Source organism: Scardinius erythrophthalmus (assembly GCF_964197995.2).
Source record: "Scardinius erythrophthalmus genome assembly, chromosome: 11".
Classification (NCBI taxonomy): Eukaryota; Metazoa; Chordata; class Actinopteri; order Cypriniformes; family Leuciscidae; genus Scardinius; species Scardinius erythrophthalmus.
In genome coordinates, this window is record NC_138231.1 from 11,422,334 (window position 1) to 11,444,640 (window position 22,307).

The 22,307-nt window shown below is 38.0% G+C and overlaps 1 protein-coding gene across 7 annotated transcripts in view; it reads left to right on the plus strand.

The window, feature by feature from the left end:
• enah (ENAH actin regulator) overlaps nt 1-21,386 on the plus strand; it is a 115,643-nt gene extending 94,257 nt beyond the window's left edge. For 3 of the 7 annotated variants that reach the window (XM_081378154.1, XM_081378153.1, XM_081378156.1), the window contains 11 exons: nt 6,429-6,784; nt 10,403-11,134; nt 12,470-12,801; nt 14,124-14,263; nt 14,418-14,466; nt 14,590-14,641; nt 15,020-15,086; nt 15,574-15,633; nt 17,198-17,282; nt 17,978-18,035; nt 18,838-21,386. In XM_081378154.1, the coding sequence (XP_081234280.1) occupies nt 6,429-6,784; nt 10,403-11,134; nt 12,470-12,801; nt 14,124-14,263; nt 14,418-14,466; nt 14,590-14,641; nt 15,020-15,086; nt 15,574-15,633; nt 17,198-17,282; nt 17,978-18,035; nt 18,838-18,875 (1,969 nt within the window). In that variant the 3' untranslated portion in view covers nt 18,876-21,386. The remainder of the gene's footprint in view (nt 1-6,428; nt 6,785-10,402; nt 11,135-12,469; nt 12,802-14,123; nt 14,264-14,417; nt 14,467-14,589; nt 14,642-15,019; nt 15,087-15,573; nt 15,634-17,197; nt 17,283-17,977; nt 18,036-18,837) is intronic. The other 4 variants (XM_081378159.1, XM_081378158.1, XM_081378155.1 and 1 more) reach the window with 3 other exon arrangements.
• The last annotated feature ends 921 nt before the right edge of the window (nt 21,387-22,307 follow it).

The following is a 22,307-nucleotide window of genomic DNA, read 5'->3' on the forward strand; positions in this document are numbered from 1 at the left end:
ATTGCTATTGCTTTGGCCTGCTATTTAATAATTTTTATCATTTTTATAGGGACTTTTTGACTTCTTAATTGGACAGGTTTAACTTCTTGAAAGAATACTGAATGGCCCTTTGACAGATATGTCTGGTCTGCTCCAAAACATGAGAACAATCCCATGCTTCATTGTGTCATTGCGGTGCAATAAAACATAGCCTGCCTTTCAATGCCTTTAAGATCCACCAACTTTGTTGAAAGGGGTTGTTATGTAAATGCATAGAAATGTTGAAGAACCAGGGTGCTGGTTTTCTCTGACATGATCATAAAGAGGTACATACATACAACGATCCATACAATTCAATTCACATACGAAAATGAGCTTCAACTCCTATTAACAAGGAAAACGCCTATTAAACATGAAGTTGAGGGGTTACTGAACCCCTCAACCCCATATTTTGTCCCCTTCCGGCCTCTCGCCTGAGAGCAGATCCTGCTTCTAATTTGAAGTGTTTGTGCTGCTCGTTATTTTCAGAATGTTGTGATCTCCTATGCCAGGAAATGCACATGTATCCAATGTGACTAGGCACAAATAAAGCACTCAACCGAAATGGTGCGAACAGGTTTGGGGTGTCGTTCTTATTTAAGAAACAAGGAGCGCACACATTTGATCCAATAAATCCTTTTTCCTGTTGGTCAAACGCCAGTTTGGTTTAAAGTGATGTTTGTTCTGGGTTTATTTTCAGCAGCTTCCGAAAACAAGAAGCCCTTGATATTATTATGACCCCTCCATCTGTGTAGGATCGCTGGGATTGCAGAGCAGTTGCATCATGAACAGTTAACCTCACCTGACCCGTATATGTCATGAACCATCCTCGCTCTCATGTTTAAAATTAAATATAGACATTTAATATCACATGTCCATTTTACCTTATTTCTCTTAAGTGTTCGGTCAACACTCCTCTCTATAGGGGCTTGTTTTAATACCCTGTTCAATGGGTGACTTATGGCTGGCTCCGCTATGGCTCCCGTGAACTTTTGCGGTAGTATATTACCACAGACATGAGCGAGGCTTCCTCTGCTCTTTAATTACATCTCTGAGAGCATGGCTCAGGCTCAGCAGGGATTTTGGGGGAAGTGGGACACGCTCTCAGCAATCCACCCCGCAACAGCCTTTCGTAATGTAGTGGCTCAGAATACATCCTCTGGGAACCCAGGTACAAGAACAACTCTGAAACAAGGCATCTAAATTAAGCAGATATAGAGAACTCGGGCAGTAGACTAAGCATATGGAAGCTCTTTTCAGAAGGTCTTCATAGTAGACCTTGTGGATTCATGGTTAGCTCTTTATAGTTTTATTCCCCTCGACTCAACCCAACCGCACTTGTATCAGTTTCAGATGTTGAACAACTGACCCTTTGCTAAGCCCCGACCCTTGGTGCAGTTGTAAAATTTGCTCACAGTGGTTAAAATTGATCTTACGACAGATAAATGACTGACAGCCCAAAATAGCCAATCTGAGGGTACGTTTACACGACAAAGTTTTTCCTTTGCGTATTTTTGTGTACAGACGACTACGTTGTCAAAACGATCCCCGTTCACACGGATCCGCGAAAATGATTTAAAACGCTGTATTATGCATTGTAGTTGGCGATGTCACTTTGTAAAGAATCGCTATGAGCCTATAGACGGAACACGTAATACGCATGCGCATGACATCACCGTTTTGAAAAAAAAAAAAAAACAGTTTGTGTTTTCAGGCCCGCAAAACGCTGTTGTCGTTTAAATAAACGACCAAAACGCGTAACAAGTGTTCCGTTTTTAGTCTTGTAAACGGCGCCTAATCGTTGCACAGAGAAGCCTTGTGGCTATCCGCCATTTTGTTTGTCAAGCTATCATTTTGGCAAATTTGTTTATCTATGGTAAAAAGTTGTTTTATGGCACATGTAATTTGAATATCCAGAGTGGCTAGTTAATTAAGTTTGGTTCGTTCCATTCCCGAAATCACCTGGTAATCTAAAAAAAATGCAAGTGTTGGACCAGACTTGTCTGTCTTTATGACATTGGCCTTTGTTCATTTTAAACTTCTGTGATTCCGCAATGTTCACTCCATTAAATAAAAAAACTGTTAAGGTTTGTGTGTTTGGGCAGTTTTCATTCTAGTTCCAATTTAGAGTATCCGCCCTTTAAAAATGGTGGGCATAGTTAAGTAACCACTGTCATAAGCAGGGTTTCCGCAAGGTCTTAAAAAGTTTTAAAAAGTCTAAAATTCTGAACTTTAAATTTAAGGCCTTAAAAAGTCTTAAAAATGGACAGATTTTCATCCTAGGTCTTAAATTTCATTTAGTCAGGTCTATAAAAGTGTTTACCCTCGTTCATTTCCAGAAACGCTGGCCGCAGAAAGTTATTACATAGTAGCAAAAAAGTATCGAGTTGTAGCCTGCAAAGCGGAGCCCTAGAGCAGGGGTCTCCAACACGTCTCTCGCGTGCTACCAATAGCTCGTGGCTTGATATGAGCTAGCTCGCCAGAGGCCGTTCACATATCGCGTCTTTTGCGCACTCAAGTTTGTTCAAATGTAGGCGCGCGGCAAGCACGCTCATAAAGCGACGTGCTAATTTTTTTACCAGGCGCAACGAGATGAAAAAAAATCTAAACTTTTCAGAATGCCGCAAATGCACCGCAGGTCATGTGACAGGAACCAACCAATCACCCCTTTCCATAACAACATTGAAAGCTCAGTCAACATGAAGGATGGGGTGCACCCAAACACTACTAATACATAAGCTAATGTGTAAATGTCAGTAATTTATCTTTTTTGACTCATTCTTTTTATAAAAAATATTTAAAGACTGAAATATGAGGTTTATCTTTGTATAAAACCTTTTTTTGTCAAAACTTTATTTGAACTTGTACATGTTAGTAGATAGCATGTTGCAAGACACTCTTTTAAAATCTGGCCATCATTTTTAATGGTATTTTAATGTTTACGTGAACAAAAAGTGTATATTGATGCTAATCAATTTGTTATTTGTTGTTTTTCGACATAAAACTTGTTGAATTGACTTCATTCTGTAGTATTAGTACATTTTGAACAGGATTCTGTGATAACCGTGATACTTTTGGTCACTTTAATCATCTCATCATTTCCTCTCTAGTTATGATCAACTATGATCAACAATAATTGTGTTTTTACAGTATAATATGCAAAAGTACAATTTTCTATTAAAAAATATCTCCCTCTCTCTCTCACACACACACACACACACACACACACACACACACACACACACACACACACACACACACACACACACACACACACACACACATCAGATAATCCTAGATAGAAAGAAAGAAAAAAGATAGATAGATAGATAGATAGATAGATAGATAGATAGATAGATAGATAGATAGATAGATAGATAGATAGATAGATAGATAGATAGATAGATAGATAGATAGATAGATAGATACTTTAATGATCCCGAGGTAACTATCTATCTAACTTGGATAATGCGTCGTGTAGGTCTTAAATTTCAATCTTTATGGTCTTAAAGTGTCTTAAAAAGGTCTTAAATTTGACTTACTGAAACCTGCAGAAACCCTGATAAGGTCTGTTGAATAGACATTGTCCTTACAGTTAGAATGAAGTGAAATATGGCAAAGCATTTTCTCTTGCTGCTTTTACTTTAAAAATATTAAATTGTCCAATATTGCAATGAAAAACCATCAAGTCAAAATCGAGGCAAACGTTGATCAGTTATCTGAAGAGAAAAGCCTAATTTGAAAAAGATTTCAAGTGCTAACATTAGTGCAAGTGAACAGAACTACTGCCGTTTCAACATATTATGGTACTTTGAATTCTTTAGTTCTGAGATTTGAGGTTGGTTTCAGTGACAGGACTGATGATACAGAAGGAGTGACTATATCATAGCAGGTGTGACCGTGCCAGTTGGAGCCTTAGGCGTAAACGTGCTCTTCTCAAGCGGTCTTTTAAATGATTGGGGTGTGGTTTTCCCCATCTTATTCTCTTCTTTGGAAACTTGTGGAGGCATGATGTTAGTGCACCTGAGCTGATATTTGTCATGGCGATGACTGTCATACTGAGTGGAAGGTGTGCCTGCCAAGGTCCCAGGAAATGATATCATATACGCCCATTCATGCAAAAAGACATGTGGGAGATTAGTTGACAGATGGGTAGAACAGGATCACCTGTCTTAATGCAAACCCCAATGACAAGACTCGGATGTGTCTGATTATTTATCATCCAGTTTCCCATGACAGCTGAAATCTGGCAGAACATGTATTCAATGAGCAGAAAAGGAGATCCTTAATGGTTATATAATTTAAAGGAATAGATCACATAAAAATGACAAAAGGTTAATGTGGGTGTCTTAAAGGAATAGTTTCCATCTTAAAATAAAAAATGTCATTATTTACTAATGTTTCCTCAAGAAAAATAAAATGGAATGCTTTCTCTTTTGCCATTAGAAAAGCCCCTATGCTGCACTGTTTTACTAGTCATTTAAATTACTTTAAGATTAAATCATTTTGATTAGGAAGTCTTTATATTTTGTACTATATTACCAACCTGATAAATTGTGTGTGTGTTTCTGGTAAACCCTACATTACGGGAACAAAATGTCCCCACAAAATGGCAATATCCAAAATCCTTGTCCTTGTGAGGGCATTTTTTGATCCCCATGAGGAAAGTGGATTATAAATCATACAAGTAATGTTTTTTGAAAATGTCAAAATGCAGAATGTTTTCTGTGATGGGTAGGTTCAGTTTGTACTGTACAAAGATCATTGTTTATGGAAAGTCCCCATAAAACATGGAAACCAGGTCTGTGTGTGTGATTTATGTCGTAATTCATGAATTTATTTTAGTGCTTCCAAATCAGTTAATCACATCTATGATGATAATTTTTTTTACATGTGTGTATATATTATTATATTTAGATAAATATTACATGTGTGTGTGTGAAATTATTATAATTGTTGTTATAACAAGTGGGTTTGGAACAACATGATTGTGAGAAATGACAGAATTGTCTTTTTTGGGGAATGTTACATTATAAAAACCTGGATGATTATCCTAGTTAAACTCCTTATAATACACCATGTCCTCTTTATGCTTTTAGGCTCTTTGTTTTTGATTTGCTTTCATTCATGTTTCTCTTCAGTTTGCTCTGCCCCTCGTCTTCAAGTTAGGTCCATCTGTCCAGTTTCAGAGCCAGAGCTGCAAACAGCCTGTTTTTCTTCATTTACTGTGCCTGCTTTCCACACTAAATGTATCTGGCTCTCTAATGTAATTAGACTGGAATTCTGTGCCGGATGCTGATTAAGCACAAGAGGAGTGACAAGCAAATCTTTCATAAACCCTTACTTAGCAGAACATCTGCAGGCGAGCTGGTCTGATGCTGAAGTTGGCACTTTTCGCACCTCTTGTGACCCATTTGAGCATGCTGCCATCTAGTGTATGATGTGATGTACTGCGATTTTAGTGATCAGCTGTCTCCTTATCTGGAAGAAAGCTAGTTTTTTTTGTATATATTTTTTTTTTCTATAAAAGCCTATAAAAGTGTTTATTACTGAAAATGTCCCAAAAGCCCTTTAAGGGCATCTTGTTAACGGCCCCAAACAGCTGTTTTACAAATAAGCTCCTGCTATACACTGACTGAAATTTAAACAGACCAAAACTATTCCTCAAGGTTACTTTTCAATTATCTATAGTACATCTCATCAGTCATCTATACAAATCTAACTGGCATTATTAATATTCTTTATTTAGATCAAATGTATACAGCACAAAATATTTGTGGGCTTGTCCAGCTGCACTTGCATGTTTAATATTGTAATTTACATAAATTAGATTTATTTTATTTTATTTTTTATAATTATACACCACCGTTTAAAAGTTAGGTGTCTGTAAGATTTTTAAATGTTTTTGAAAGATGTCTCTTATGATTCCGACAGCTGCATTTATTTGATTAAAAATACAGTAAAAACAGTAAAAAAATTATTGTGAAATTACAATTTAAAAATGGAAAACTTTTTTCCATTTTAATATATTGTAAAATGTAGTTTATTTCTGTGATGGCAATGCTGAATTGCAGCATCATTACTACAGTCTTGATAAAAATGTATTATTATTATTATCAATGTTGAATGAACCCCCTTCCCCTCCCCCAATCATTTATTGAAAACATTTTGTAGTCTGTTACTTTTGATCAATTTTCTAATTGTTTGTGCCCTTGCTGAAATAAAAGTACATTTATTTTAAAAAACAATTCTTACTGACCCCTAACTTTTGAATGGTAGTGTATAGTACGAAACTACCTAAACCAAATCAGAATTTGCTAATGCGGTGTCGTGGCATGGTTAAAGATATAAAAAGTTGTAGGTTTACCGTGAACACTAACTCATTCCCTTCTGCTCTAATGTGTCCTCAGGCAGCTGCAGGACCTCCAGCGTCAGAAGGAGCAAGAGCGGGAACGACTGGAGCGAGAGCGGCTGGAGCGGGAACGGCTGGAGCGAGAGATGCTGGATCGGGAGCGCGCCGAGAGGGAACGTCAGGAACGGGAGCGGCTGGAGAGGGAACGTGCTGAGCAGGAACGTCTGGACCGCCTGGAGCGTGAGCATCAAGAGCAGGAGCAGCTGGAGCGAGAACGCCAGGAACGGGAGCGCGCCGAGCGGGAGCTGATGGAGAGAGAGCGTGCGGAGAGAGAGAAGCAAGATAGGGAGCACCAAGAGCAGCTGGACAGAGAGCAGATGGACTGGGAGAGAGGGAGACGCATCTCCAACGCCGGTGAGCATCTTTATCTTCTCCATCGTCTTTTTATAGACAGGACTGACTGATAAGATGTAGACAGGATAGGCTGAGGTCAAAATATGAATGAGGTTTTAACACAAACTAACCATATATGTGGCGTTTCTTCTGTTGCTGAGCATGCAAATGCCTGTGAAATGCTGTTAGTGTACATTAGAAATAATTTATTACCGTGCTGCATTTATTACACCCATGAAATTTTATTTAAAACTATTTTTAATGTTAATGTTATTCTTTATGTTAACTATGTGTTCGAACTGGAGATGCACCGATATTACAGTTCTGGCTGCTAATTGTTTTCATACTATGGCTGATAACCGATAAAAACATATTAAATATCTGTACTTATTTGCCTAAAAATAACTCGCCACATCCGCATTAACTCAAATAGATGCGATTCTTGTCTGTTAAATCGGTTATTTGATGTTTAAGTGAATGTAAGCAGTACCACAACAATATAATAAAAGGAATGAATAATAAATAAAATATGGAAATAAATATTTTATATTTTAATTTTAATATGGAAAATATTAAATTGGAGGTGTACATCTCTACTATAATGCATCTTGATGTTTCCTTTTGTTGTTCTTGCTGTAAAATATATTTTTAGTATGTGCTTGGCCTCTTGTTCTACGGGACACTACCTCCTTGCGTCTTATTATATCAATAGGCGATCTTCTCCTGACGTGTCCATCTGTCAGTATGTTGGAAGAATCTGAATCCACAGCTTGAAAGACGATGGAACTCACTAACTAACCACATTTCTCTCACACTCTCCTGTGTACAGCTCACTAGGATTATGGGTAACCTGCCAGGGCTTGAGAATGGGTGGGTGTCGATTCAATATAAATGTTGCTGTAACCTGTTTTACATTTGTCATTTGACATAGGTCTGATAGAAACAGGATATTCAGCATAAATAAATAAATAAATGTCGGGCATGTTTCGTTCCATCTGTATTAGATTGGATCGTGAAAAGTGTGCGTTATATAACAGAATGTATTCAGACTGAATTCAAGGTTGCTAAAGCATTGGCTTAATAGCTATTTGGCTATTGGTTAACATTATCCAATAGCCTGCATAAATAAGATTAGCAGAATTTTTTTTTTTTTTTTGCTTTTACAAAGTTTATTTTGCTTTAGATTTGAATAACGTGCACCTTTGGATAGTTCACAATAAGACAAGGAACTTGCAATAAGAAAGTAAATAAGGTAAATTTGGTCTTACTGTTGGCTTTAAATGGCCTGTTATAAAGTTGTGCATATACAGTACTTGAGTTCATCATATTAGATACAATTCTCAGAATCATGCGCCATCCAAAAATACACATGGGGGAGGGGATGTTTATTCCACAGACACTGTATGAGTGGCCAGGCATCAGGCTTTGATTGGCATAATTGTCATTCAAGTGTTAAACATTTGAGCATGGTGCATGTGTGATATTTGCATCAGAAAATCTGTATTATATGCCACTGATGTTGTACTTTGGATATAGCAGTATTCCACAGTAGGAATGCCAAAAGTGCATCAGTACCAAGTCATAAACCTTTTAAATACTGTATAGTTTGTTCAGGGATGTATTGAACCTAAATTACTACTAACTCAACTGATTTTGTTACACATAACATACTGAATTGACACTAAATTGAATTCTCTGTCTGATATGAAGTCTTTCTCTATGGGAGTTGTATTTTTCGTGGATATTGTCTTGACTTTGTGACTTCTGCGTCATGTCTGGGAGAAGGATTATCAAATAAATACCCTGAGATTCTGCGGATAGGTGCAGCAAAATCTGTATCATTAGTCGAGGCACTAGTAGGGATAAGTGAAAACAGATACTTCAGTTTAATGGAAGGTGTAAATGGATAACAATAGCCAAAACTTTTTGCTAAAGGTTCACTTTTTCACTTCAGCGCATGATATGCAATAATTTGTAAATAAATACTCATTAGTATTAAAAACTGTGTATGAGTGAGGATCCCTAGTCACAAGTTGATTTAATAAAGTTGGATTAGTCCAAAGAGCACAGCCGATTGGTCTTGCCATGTGACCGCCTGTGCTTTATGAGTGGAAGAATTTCATTAATCACTCTGGTGAACATACTGCATTACATCATGAGTCATGTGGTCTGCTTGTCAAAACTAATAGTGTGGGAACGCAAAAGAGGCCAGTGAAATGGAAGAAAGTAAGGTACAAATAGGTAAAAAAAAGCTGCTTGTCATGGAAGCCAGCTTGAACAATGGGAACGGGTTAATAACCTGAATGTAGGTCATGATAATTTGTGTTTGCCTGTGTGTTGACGTGTATTTTGAAGAGTGCTCAGGGGGCGTGGTGGGCTTCACGCAGCAGGAGGGCAGCTGTGTCTGCAGGCTGCTTATGAGAATCACTAGAGCAGAAAGATTTGGCCAACATATGGCAGGCAGTGACACTTACAGTGCACTCTCAATACACCAAAACATGAATTTACTTGCATTTCCTATATAAACACCCATAAATATATGGCAAATTATTATAATTAATAATTAATGCTTTCATTCAGCAAGAATGCATTCAATTGATCAAAAGTGACCGTTAAGACATTTACAATGTTACAAAACTGTTAATGTTAAATTTTTTTAACTTTTTTTCCAAATAAATGCTGATCTTTATATTCATCAAAGAATCCTGAAGAAAAAAAAGTATCACAGATTCCACAAAAGTATGAAGCAGCACAGCTGTTTGCAACACTGATAATAATCAGAAATGTTTCTTAAGCACCAAATCAGCATATTAGAGTGATTTCTGAAGAATCATGAAAACTAATGTCAGAAATTCAGCTTTGATATCACAGGAACAAATTACATACACTATATTAAAATAGAGAGTTATGCTAAATTGTAATAATATTTTGCAATATCACTGTTTACTGTATTTTTATGAGCATAATATACTTCTTTTAAAAACAATAAAAAAAAAACTTACTGACCCAAAAAATGTGAATACTTTTAGTGCATACGTTTGTGATTTTGTACACAGCTCCTGATTCACCAATGATGTTGTTTCAGTTAAAATATTCAGTGGAGTATTGGGTTGAATTAGTTTGAACCCATTCAGATTTTAATGTGATATTAGACTGTATAAAGTGCAAAAAGAAAAAACAAGTTTTTATTAGCATAACTTCTATTCAGTATCATTTTCTTGGCATGCAGAGAGTGCATGACTAGCCTTTAGCAGGCGTGTGATGATACCGAGACCCTAACATCACGTACATCCAGGAGTTACAGTAACCCTTCGATGCCGTCTCCTGAAAGTACTACATGCTAAACAGGATGTTTGTGTAACATTTTGCCCATGTGTTGGAGTTGATCTATCTTTTCCAGTTCATGATGTTTTCACAGCTAACCGATTGTACTAATTCTAGTGTGTTCCCTGTTCATAGATAGAAATAAGAACATATGATGGACTTGTAGGTCTCTGCTGGTTTTCTTGCTTCATTTGCCCCCTTTCTCTCTTCTGTCTCCTTCCCCCCTTTCTCTCTTTGTCTTGTGTTCTTTCCCTTTGCACGGTTGCTGCTACCTCCCTCCTGTCCTGTCCTGTCCTGTCCTTCGGTTGTGTGCAGCATTTGAAAGCACCCTCTACACTCCTCCACCTCCCGAATACAACAAGACCACCTCCTTACCAGTCTCTCCTTCCACACCCAGTTACCCTCCACCGACGCCATTGCCCTCCACAGCCACTCCTCCAACCCCGCCCTTGCGTCACTCGGCCTCCCGATTCGCCACATCGCTAGGCTCCGCCTTCCACCCGGTCCTGCCTCATTACGCCACTGTCCCTCGCAAACAACCTGCCCCGGCCACACCGCCGCCCCCTGCCCCAGCACCTCCTCCTTTAATCCCGGGCTCCAAATCTGTCATCTGGACGGCTAACAACTTTATTCCCTTACCGCCTTCTCCTCCGGTCATGATCAGCAGCCCCCCGGGCAAGGCAACGGGCCCTCGCCCGATGATCGCAATCCCAGCCCCCAGTCCGCTCTCCCAGAAACCCCCTTCGCCCATCTCGGCGCCCAACGGGCCGCCCACCTCGCTTCACTTCCACACCTCATCCCCCATCTCGGGTCAGCCATTCTCTTCACCCCCGACGCCACCCCCTCCACCGCCCCTGTACTCTCCCTCACCCACCTTGCCCATCGCTCCCCTTGTGTCTTGTCCCTCACCCCAGCCTGCTGTTCTCCCTTCTCCTTCCACAGCCTTCCCCGCCTCTGCTGAGCACTCTGTAAACTCTGGGTTGGGAGACTCCTGCTCCTCTGCTCCAGAGCCGCCCACTCAGCCTGCTGACTTCCCCAGCCAGCCGGGTAAGGCCTCTTCTGTGTCGCTCAGCCTCCACTAACCCGCTAATTGGGGTTCGAGGAGGGGGCCTGCCATGTTGAGCTGGGTTGCTTTTGGCTGCAATTGGCTACAATTGGCTACTATCGATTGCTTGTTGGCTCAATATGAAAGTCCTCAGGAAATGTTTTGCTGTTTTGTCTTGTCTGTTGGGTTGTACTGGTTCCTCTGATCATCGGTCTGATGAATGCTCGTTTGTGTGGCCTGTAATTGTGTGATATGGCATGGCATGAAAACACATCTCCACTCTCTCGTGAAACTTTGAATTGAGTCTCACGCATTGCAAAGCGGATGTCTTCGCTTTAGTTCTCATCCTTTTTTCTGGAGTTTATCACAACCATCTCATTCTGATTACTGGTTTATTGTGAAGAAGTTCTTGATGTTAGCATGTACAAGTGAGCTGTCAATGCACAGTAAGCTTTACATGATCTATAACTGGCCGCCCCACATCCTCCTGGTTATTAATAACCATCCTGGTTATTATTCACATTCACAAATTTGATTCATGAAACATCCTTATTTTAAAAAGCAATGAAATGAAATGAATCCTTTTTCGTCTTTGACTAGGTTTATGTTACAAACTGCATACAATAAGTGGAGATTTTCATATGAGGTCAGGTCATCAGCAATGAAAGAAATAAGATCAGCTCTTCCTCTGAATTATTCATAGAAGAGGTTTTAGACTTCACACTTCATATGCATGATGCAGCTTGACACTGAGCTAAATTCTACACACTAATATGATTAACTTGAGTGTGTTTGGCAGGCATGCATGTCACTTAAACTTCAGCTGTTCATACCCCAAAAAAGCCAAATGTGAAAAAATAGACAGGCTGATACCTACCTAAAATGTGAAGATTTTTACTCTTTATACATAGTGATGCAACATCAGCTTTAAGTTAGTATTTTTACAATTACATCTCTGCATTTTGTTACATTTATGTACAGATTTGTTTCATATTCCCATAAATCATCACTTTCTTCCTTGTGTATGATGTTATAATGATCATCAGCTATGGACAATCATGTATTAGTGTCATCTGTCTGTGTTCACTATTATGAATGAGCTTTGGATGTGAATAATTATTATGATGTTATATTCTATTACATTATATTATTGTATTGTATTATATTATATTATTGTTCTGACATCCATTTAGCTCATTCTGAATGTAATAATCTATTTCACAATGCAAAAAAAAAGTCCTAAATGTAGAACAAATCAAAGTTTAATTGATCAGTACAGGAAGTTACAAAGACGCATCCTTACTATTATGTGTTTTTTTTTTTTTTTATCCCTACAGATTCAATACAGGGGATGCCAACTCCTCCACCCCCACCACCCCTCCCTCCCAGCTCCACTGTGACTCCCACCACTGCTGGACCTCCACCACCCCCTGGTCCCCCTCCTCCCCCACCACCTCTGCCCCCCACGCTTACCCCAACAGGGCCTCCCCCTCCCCCTGGGCCACCACCTCCACCCTCAGGTCAGGCTCCGCCACCAGCACCACCTCCACCCCCTGCCCCACCTTTGCCCTCGGGTCTGTTCACCCCCTCGCCTACCACAGATGAGAACAAGGGCCTCTCTGGGCTTGCAGCCGCCCTTGCTGGAGCCAAGCTAAAGAAAGTGCCAAGGGTAAGGGATTGAGGCCTGTAAAACTCTCATTTGCATTGAATTACACCTGAAATGTCTTAACACTGTTCCCTAAAGGCCCTGATATACTCATGGTGAAGTTCTTTTTCGCTCTTTGCTTAGGGGTAAAAAAAAAATTGAAATACCTTTGCATCAGAATACTGTTAGAATACACTACTGGGAGAGGAAGTTATGTGCTGCGCGCTTTCCTCTCAATAACAAAAAAAAACAACAACACAAATGACAGCGGTGAGGAAATAGGCAGTTAAAAAGCATATGATCTTAGACCTTATTCAGAGCAGCACCATTACAGGTATGTTTTCAATGGAATCCGCTGTAAAAAAGCTGTATAAAAAGATCGCTTATATTTTTCCACAGCTGATGTTTTCTTGAATTTCTTTGGTCTAGGGAAATTTCTTGGAAAGATATTTTTGCAGTGTTTCATCTGCAAAACAATCCAAAAATTAATTAACAGTACAACCCACTGAAGAGAATATGGCCCTGTCCCAAATGGCACCCTAAACACTCGCTGTCTTCCTACAAGTCCGCACTTTCTTGACGTAACGGCGCTTTGACTGTTGGAACAAGTCTGCTGTGGTGCCTGCTCCAGTGCGTTGCTCGGCAAAAGTGCGCAGCGAGCACCCTTCTGAGACCTAAAATGTCAAAAACCCTACAGTCTCATGGACTGGCTGCCATGTGCGCATGTCCATTAATTGTAAGTCCGTTAGACCGAAAGTGCACATGAAGTGTGCCATTTGGGACAGGGCCTGTGTCGATCCCTCACAGCCTCGCTTTCATTCCCATTAAAAATCAAAGATGGCGCTGCTGTGAATAAGGTCTACAGCGATGTGGATATGTTTGCATGAGTTCTGCAATTCGGCTCTCCAGTCAAGTCACATCACGTTTATTTATACAGTACTTTATACAATAGATTGCTTTATAGCAAACAGCTTTACAGTATTACATGAAAAGACAGTGTCAGTGTCAATTTTTACTTGCGGCAGAACTCGACGGAATGAACAGAAGAAATGAACCGATGAATATTTTCATGTCAAGGGTGGCAGAGCCTCATAACACACCTACATATGACTTAATCGCCATGGACCAGTGGTAGTTCAAAGGTGTTTACTTTGACAAGCTGTTTCGAACTCCCGAAACAAAATCCAAACGAACTTCTGCTTTGGCCTGATTTTGTTCGAAATTACATCACACCAGTTGTTGTTGTTTTTTTGGTTTGCTTGAAGTAAATTAAGGCCTTAAAACGGATAATGTCTTCATCAGAAATGCTAAACATGTTCAATACCAAATCCTATATGTTACTGTAGAGTGATGAGCCCCTGGCTCCAGCAGCAGGACCCGCGGTGAGTTCTGGTGGTGCCAAACCCGAGGCATCCCGTGGGAATGGTCTTTTACCTGGAGGAGGAGGTGGTCTAATGGAGGAGATGAGCGCCCTGCTGGCCAGGAGGTAAACTGCGTGCTTTATCTGTCTCTAATGCCAGAATGTTGATTAGTCTTGGAAATGACTAAATTCTTCTTTTCTGGGGCCAATTATCAGAAATGTTGTATCATAGCCAGAAATGAAATAAAATGTAAGAATATGTACCATTGATTTGATACAGGAGAAGAATTGCTGAGAAGGGATCATCACCAGAGCCTGAACAGAAAGCTGTGAGTTAATACCTCATTCAGCTGTATACAGTTTCTGGCCAAACCTGTACATATAGACTACTCTTAATTTTATTGATATGATCATACAGTTTATGTGATGGATTTTCTTTATTTCTCCATTAGGATGACATTGAGGCTACCATAACTCCAAAAGTGTCAGCCTGTAGCACACCAGGTAAGCAAGGGGAAAGCAATGATAAAATTATAAATGATAAAACCAATAATAATGCTACTTATGAATCATTAGGTTAGCAAAATAAATGGGGTTATCAACTTTAAAAAGGAAGGTGATGTTTCCCATATCTTTTGTTTGCTGTTCAGTCAAAATATTTTAGTGCATAGTCATCTAACACTGGCTACTAATACTAATGCAACATGTGACAGCTGTTCAGACTATCTCATGTTAATAATTTAGCATATTGTTGAGCTTGTGCAGTTCATTTTTTTTTTTAACTGAGTCTTGAAGCAAAACCATTGGAGAATCATGGCTATTTAAAAAATATTAGATTATCAATATCATAAAATGTAAAATTGCATTGCATTTCTTTTACAGATATGCCCAGAAAGCCTTGGGAGAGGACAAACACCATGAATGGTAGCAAATCACCAGTCATTGGAAGGTAAAAATTTGCATGTTATACACAAATTCATAGTGCCTTTTGAAGAAAAATGTGACTCTTCGGCAGGTCCCGCTTTCTTAAAGCTAAATTGAATTATCGTTGCTTCGACTGCTTTGCATCACGTGCTTGTGGCTGGAGGCCTCCTCACAATCGCATGTCAGAATGCAGGCAGTCGGGTCCCGTGCTTGACATCACTAAAGCACAGTGTTGTTGCTTCTCATCAGATCTGTGTGTACTAGAGCTGTTCAGCATTTTTTTTGAAGGATTCGCTTTTTTTTTTTTTGCTTTGTATATACCATCCATTCAGGCATTTGCACATACAGTTATACAAATGATTGAAGCACCTTTCAGTAGGGCTACACTGAAAATTAAATATTTCTCCTTTCATCTAAATTAGACCTAGTGCTTTCAGAAGATTACTATGAAAATAAATAGTTTAGACCCACACTATTGACCTCTGACCTGGTTAGTCTCTTTACTCTCACAGACGGGACACACCATGGAGAAATCAGATGGGTACTGACAAGTACTATGATTCCTTAACCAGGTATAAGAGGCTAGTTTGAGAACTCTTTCTAGACTTTGTTTGCTGAGAGTGCTCTTTAAATAGGATGAGGGTTGCTGCAGTGATTGTCTACAGTTTTTTTTGTTTTTTGTTTTTTACACACAAATATTTTGCTGTTGCCAACAATATAATCACCATGAATGTGTCCCTGCTGCTTTTATATACATATAATAATGAATTAATCTTGAATACCAAATAAGCACATTTCTGAAGGATCATGTGACACCGATGACTGGAGTAATGATGCTGAAAATTCTGCTTTGCCATCACAGGAATAAATTTTATTTTAAAATATACTAAAACAGAAAATGGTTATTTTAAATTTTACAATAGTACAGTTTTTACTGTATTTTCATCAAATAAATGCTGCCTTGGTGAGCATAAGAGGCTTCTTTGAATGGAAACTTTTGAATGGTAGTGTATATAAATAATTTTCACACAATATAAATTTCACTTATGGGACAAGAGTGAAACAATAACATCTATATATAATGTAAAGTAAATTAAAGCCTAATAAAAATGAAGTTTCCAAGACTATAATCCTCAAAAAAATCTTTTAATTGTAATAGTTATAGAGAAACACCTTTTCAAATGTTTCTTTTCATTGAGAAAGGGAAGGAAGCAATGAAGGATTAACCATAGTATCATTATTAGAGCGTCCTGATATATTGTGCAGTACTAGGTGTCGTCAAAGGTCATATCAGAAAGCTGGAGCATTTGTCCACTCTTGCCAATTTGTCCACCTGGTTCCAAAGATAACATGCTCCCTCCTCCCCCCACAAATGTGCATTTAATTTGGTTTATCCTTTCACATATAAAATGCAGAAAGCTTTGATACAAAGCCTTCAGGCTGTTCACGCTTGTATCTCACACATAAGTCTTGCTCTGAAATTTGTTTCTGACTCTTAAGCTATGTCACAATGTTCTTATCCGCTTGACTTCTATTTCCTTTCTACACAAGGCAACCCACTGTTCAGCATTCATTTCTTTTCCGATGGGATAGATAAAGCGTCATTTCCCTCATTTCCCTTGTTCTACCCTACGGTGATTATTGTGTTGGCAATAGTATTGTGTCTGATTCAGCTTCAGACAAGCATGAGAGTGATACGGCAGCTGCATTGTGTATTTTGAAGTGTGAATCCTGTCTCAAGCTTTTGGTTTGCTGTGCCATTTTTGTTGGGTTGACTTTACAAATGTGTTGCTTTTGATGAATTTGCAGCTCCTCTCAAGGCTCATTTTCATGTCACCCAGTTATACATATATATATCTGGATGTGTGAATTTCCTTTTCAGTACAACAATTTCAAGTACCTGAAATCTGAAATATCCTGCATTTTCCTCACATATCTTGAATCATATCCCATGTTTATGCTGTGTTGATTCTTTGAATCACCAATTGTAATTGGTGCTGTAACAGTGTAGATTTACACAGCATCTGAAATGACTGTTAAAGTGTGTCATTTAACTTCTGCCTTGCATCTTGACTGCACAGTGTCGACTTCTGTGACTAAAATAGCTTTGCTTCACACCATATCTTTTCTTCTTAGACCAAGGTCTACACCAACTCCTACCGGATCCATAAGTGCCAATGGGGTGCCAACAGAAGCTCTTGACTACGACAGATTGAAACAGGTACTTCTCAAAACCAATAAGTAACTAACTTGAACTGAAACTCATTTAACCTTTTAGCCCTTTGGGTTTGATAGAGGGGCTCACTTCCTCAATACGTTGGCAAAGTCTTACCAAAGCTAGTGGTACAATTTCTCATTACAGCACTTCCTAAAAAACTGAGGGAGAGTTACTGGTTGAAAGTGCACGCTTCTGTGGGTGTGTACAATTATAGTCCTCTATACAAAGGCAATACTGTACCTCCCTTCTCTATGAATGAGCATGTTAGATATGAAAGGCATATGTAGGAATCTCACTTATCTGAGGTCACAGTTACTCGAGTCGCTCAGCTCTGTCTGCCTCAACTTTTCCCCCGCCAAGTGCTCAGAGTGTGTTTTTGTTGTTGAAGAGTTACTAATAGCAGCTGTACTCATTGACTTGAGTGTTGATGTTATAGCATACACCTACTCATCTGGATCTCTTGTCATTTAATACTTTTATAGCTGCATTTGATTTAATGGCTTATATTAAGAACTCATTGCAAAGGGTCACGTCAGTATTTTTACTTGGCACAATGTCCTTATGGCATCTAATTTCTCTTGCATTCTAGTGTATATATTCTAGTCTTGAACGCAATCTAATTGACCTGAAAACAGTTTGATTTGTATATAACAAACAGTATTCTGATCCAATTCTTAATGTATTGATTTTCTTTTTAGGACATTCTAGAAGAGATGAGGAAGGAACTATCAAAGCTGAAAGAAGAACTTATTGATGGTAACATTTTATTGCATTGTATTGCCACAATATATGATGCACATTGAGCTTTTTAATACTTTTAGAAATAAAATACTCGACACTCACACAGTCAAAAGTTTTAATTTGTTTCTCATGATCTTAAAACATTTTGATCTAAAGGCCTATGGTAAAATGCTTGATAATGTTGTTGTTAATGATAATAATAATAATGATAATAATAATTTAAAAAATCCCTTATTTCCCTCAATTAAATGTTAAAGGAAATCTAGCGGAAATTTAGGTAAACTGTGGCTAATTTATTTTAAATTAGTAATACTATTTTTTTTTTTAATTAAAATGATTTGTTAATGTATTCATTTTTAAATGTTTTTTTTATACAGATGTTTTTTAATTGGAAATGATAATCTGTAATCTAGGCTAATAATAATAAATAGTAATTTATTTGAGCATTCATTATTTTATATTTGTGAATGCATTTATATAAATGTGTGTGTGTGTGTGTGTATATATATAGTATTTATTTATAATTCAATTTAAAAATAAATACATTTATAAATACATTTCAACTATTAATTTATTTTATACAAATTAAATTGTCTTTACAAAATTTCAATTAAAAGTTTCATATATTTCCATATTACCTTTTTGTGTTCTTTCATAGTTTTAGTGGCATCACTATTGTTTTAACATATTTTAAAAAGTAATAATGAATGATTAGGTGTTTAAACCTTTGACTGTACGATTGTTTGTGTAAAATGTAACTAATCTACAGATCTGGCCAGGACTGTGCCTAATTCTTTTGTCGTCTTTGTGTTTTCAGCAATCAGGGAGGAGTTGGGCAAGTCAAACTCTGCATAGGAGGATGAGATGCACCTGTATTTTTTTTAAATCACAATCTGTCTCTTCAGAGGTCAGCTTCAGTTATCTCAAAAGCAATGAAAATGGAAAATTACAGTTTTAACCAGTGGTGATCACAATAACAATGTTAATTCGGTGGATCTGTCAAGTATGATGCCGGGAAAGACAAACTTTGAGCGTGGGGGGGCACAAGGAGGCGTATCAGCGAGAGGATAACCAGACGCCTCAAAGCGACGCCATACACCAAAAGCCCCATCTTGAGGGAAGTCAGGACACAGTCTTAAGGAAGTGACTGTCAGTATGCAATGGATGACTTTTACTGTGGAAAGAAAATGATGAAAATAGACAAACTATTACTGAATTACATAGTGTATTAACCATTGAAGAGTGAAATTGTAAATCAAGCAGATGACATTCATTCTACGGCACATTGTTTAGCAAAGGGCAGGCTTTGTTTATGACTTTAAAAGGTGGTAATGGTGGTGGTGAAGTAACGTTAACTCAGTTGGCTTTGTATAGAGCAAAACCTTGAATCTGGCCAACTAAACGAGTATGGTCTATTGCTGCAGGACTCTAAAGCTTGTCTTCCTACTATTTTAACCAGAATATGTACATTAAAATGATGACAAAATAAACATTATACCTGCAAGTCATTCAGTCAACCTGTTCTAATGTACGCCATGACCACATCAGGTAGCTTACTCGCGCTTTTGGTCGGTTTCCATTATTATTCAGACTTCTCTTTTCAAAAGTGAATGCTCAACAGGCTGTCTCCAATGAGCCACTGTTATCTGTATACCTTCTTCGTCTTGTGTGTACGCTTAGTGTTCGGGAAGATCACGAAGGACAATGCCTTTCTACTGTACATCATTGTAGCTCTCTACCAAAATCCTTTCAGCCAATCGAAGTTAAGGTTGACATCAACGTCAGCTCAGACCGTATCTGTAGATAGTGCTAACCAGAAATACTATGAACTTTTTATTCACCGTAGGCTCTTTTCGTATTTCTTTCGATTTCAGTGCATGTCTTCTTATGAACGGTAAGGGAAAAATGGTTGCCACGAAAAATAATTTTGTTTTCAGTTCATAAGCAATAAGTGTAGCATTGTTACGCATTTTTTCTTTTTGTTTTTGATCGATCATCCACTCTGCCCTCAAACTGTGTATGAATGTTCTCCATACGCATTCTCAAAAGTGCAGTTCACAACAGACACCTCTTTATAGCCATAATAAATTTGCAGGGGTATGACATTTTACTCATTTTCCTTTGTATGCAAGTATGTGAAAGATCATGTATGGCAAATTATTCATTTTGCATGGAGTATTAACCAACTAAACAAGTCTGGAGTGTCTAATGAGGGCCAAGCAGCACATCACAGCTTTTTAAATGGGACTTTTTATTTTTTTTGTCCAATCATTTATTGTTTTACCTCTCTGCACACTGGAAGGCACTTGGCTGTTTTTCAGAGGGGCTTTATCTTCCAACACACTTTTGTTAGGGAACTTTTATTGGGAAATGTGCTTTTTAAGACCGAAATCTTTGTACAAACATGAAGTGTGATTATAGGCTGTGCAAATTTTGAGGAGAATAACGGAGAACATTTTTTGACGTTCTCTTAGATCAGATTTTTCCTCAGTTATCCATTTCCCCCATGCCATGCTCACTTGTCAATCAATTCGTAGTTTTTTTGTTTTTTTTCTCACTTGCGTAGTTCAATACCATCACTCGAAAATAATCTCTCAAGGAATAAGAACGTTTGTATAGAGTGTTTACAGCATTGATTGCACTTTAAAAACCCGTAGAAGTTCAAATGATTCTATTGCTGACAAGACGGCCGGCACTTTGTGATCGGCAGTATCACCAAAGCTAAACGGTTATCTCTAGAACGTCACAATCTCCAGATCCCTTTGTTTTGACGACAAATAACTATTGTTGATCGGTCTTTAGATTAAGCAACATGTTTTGATCAGGGTTGATTCATACCTGGATAAACCTGTTTGTGATCTTCATGGTTTGTGCCTTGTTCGGAAATTGCATTTGATATGTCAAAAATGTAAAAGCGTATATATAGAGAGTATTAATTTAGGGCCTGCCATAACTTTATTCATTTGTTTTGCATTTTGCTTCAGTGAGTTACAAAGGACACTTACGGTCTTTGTTTAAAATCAAACATGCATTCACGTTCTTTTCTCTTTGTCATTTTTTCTGTTGCATTACAGTGTGGATTGTGTTATGGTTAACACCATGTATGCTGGTGGGATCTGAGAAGTGATCTTTGTCGTGATGGAAATCAGTTGAACAATTTTAGGAAAACATTGATGGTGTTGTCAGCACAGAGATTCGATTATGAGCAGACTTCTGGTCAGATTCAACTGAATGTCCTTGTAATGCAATTTTCAGTTTCTTTTTTTTTATCGTTCATGTTGTACCATACTGTTTTCATGTTAATTAGAAGTTTCTTACATGCTAACATTGTTTTGTTTGAGCAAATTAAATAAAAATTGCAATACATTGCTGTTTGCATTTATTTATGAATTAAAAAGCAGAAATGGATTACATGACAAACCAGTTTTACTTCACTGTATTTTCCTTTCAAAGCAGCAAACACATCCTGAAGGGATTAAATTGCTTTCAGGTTATTCATTTCCACTCAAATCTTATCTTTGAAAGCCGATTTGACTGTCTTTCTCATTTGCACCTTGTTTTAACATGACATAACTTCAACTTTCACACCTCATCGAAAGCAAATGATGCTTTTCTGTTTGCTGCTGCACTGTTCCGTTGTGGCAAACAGGAAGAAGGCAGGACTGAAATAAAACTGCAACTAAAGATGAGTTCCACGAATAGTTATAGAACACCATACTCCTCTTAAACAGCTACAGTGCAGTCTTACTGGGCCAGAACGCAGCTACTAGCAGTTCAAGCACCAGTATGCACCAATTGAGACAGCTCCAGGACTAAGCATGTAAAGGCAATGCTACGGTTCACCTGAAGTCATATGTAGCAGTGCAATTCTGCAAAAACGGAAACAGAGTGAGACTATATCTGCTGTGCACCTACTCTTTAGCATAACCTAAGAAAAGCTGGTTTGGTTTGTGATAAACACGTTTAATTGGTCAATAAGTCTGCTAACATTCACAGTTTATTGTAAAAGAAAAGAAAGATATTGGAATCATATTATGTAGCAATTATAGACCTTACATTCAATATAAGATTTCTATTGCTCATAACAACCTAATTTAATAATGAAATATATTTGTACAAATGTAAATTATATCACTGAAATCTACTTTAAACTTCACAATGTTAGTTAAGTTCACATGATTAAAAATTGTAGGCTGAAAGCTCAGTATACCTATATATAACTTTAAAATGTAATCGTCTGTTGTTTTCACTCTAAACTTTATAGTGATCATCTTATTCAGTGTTGTA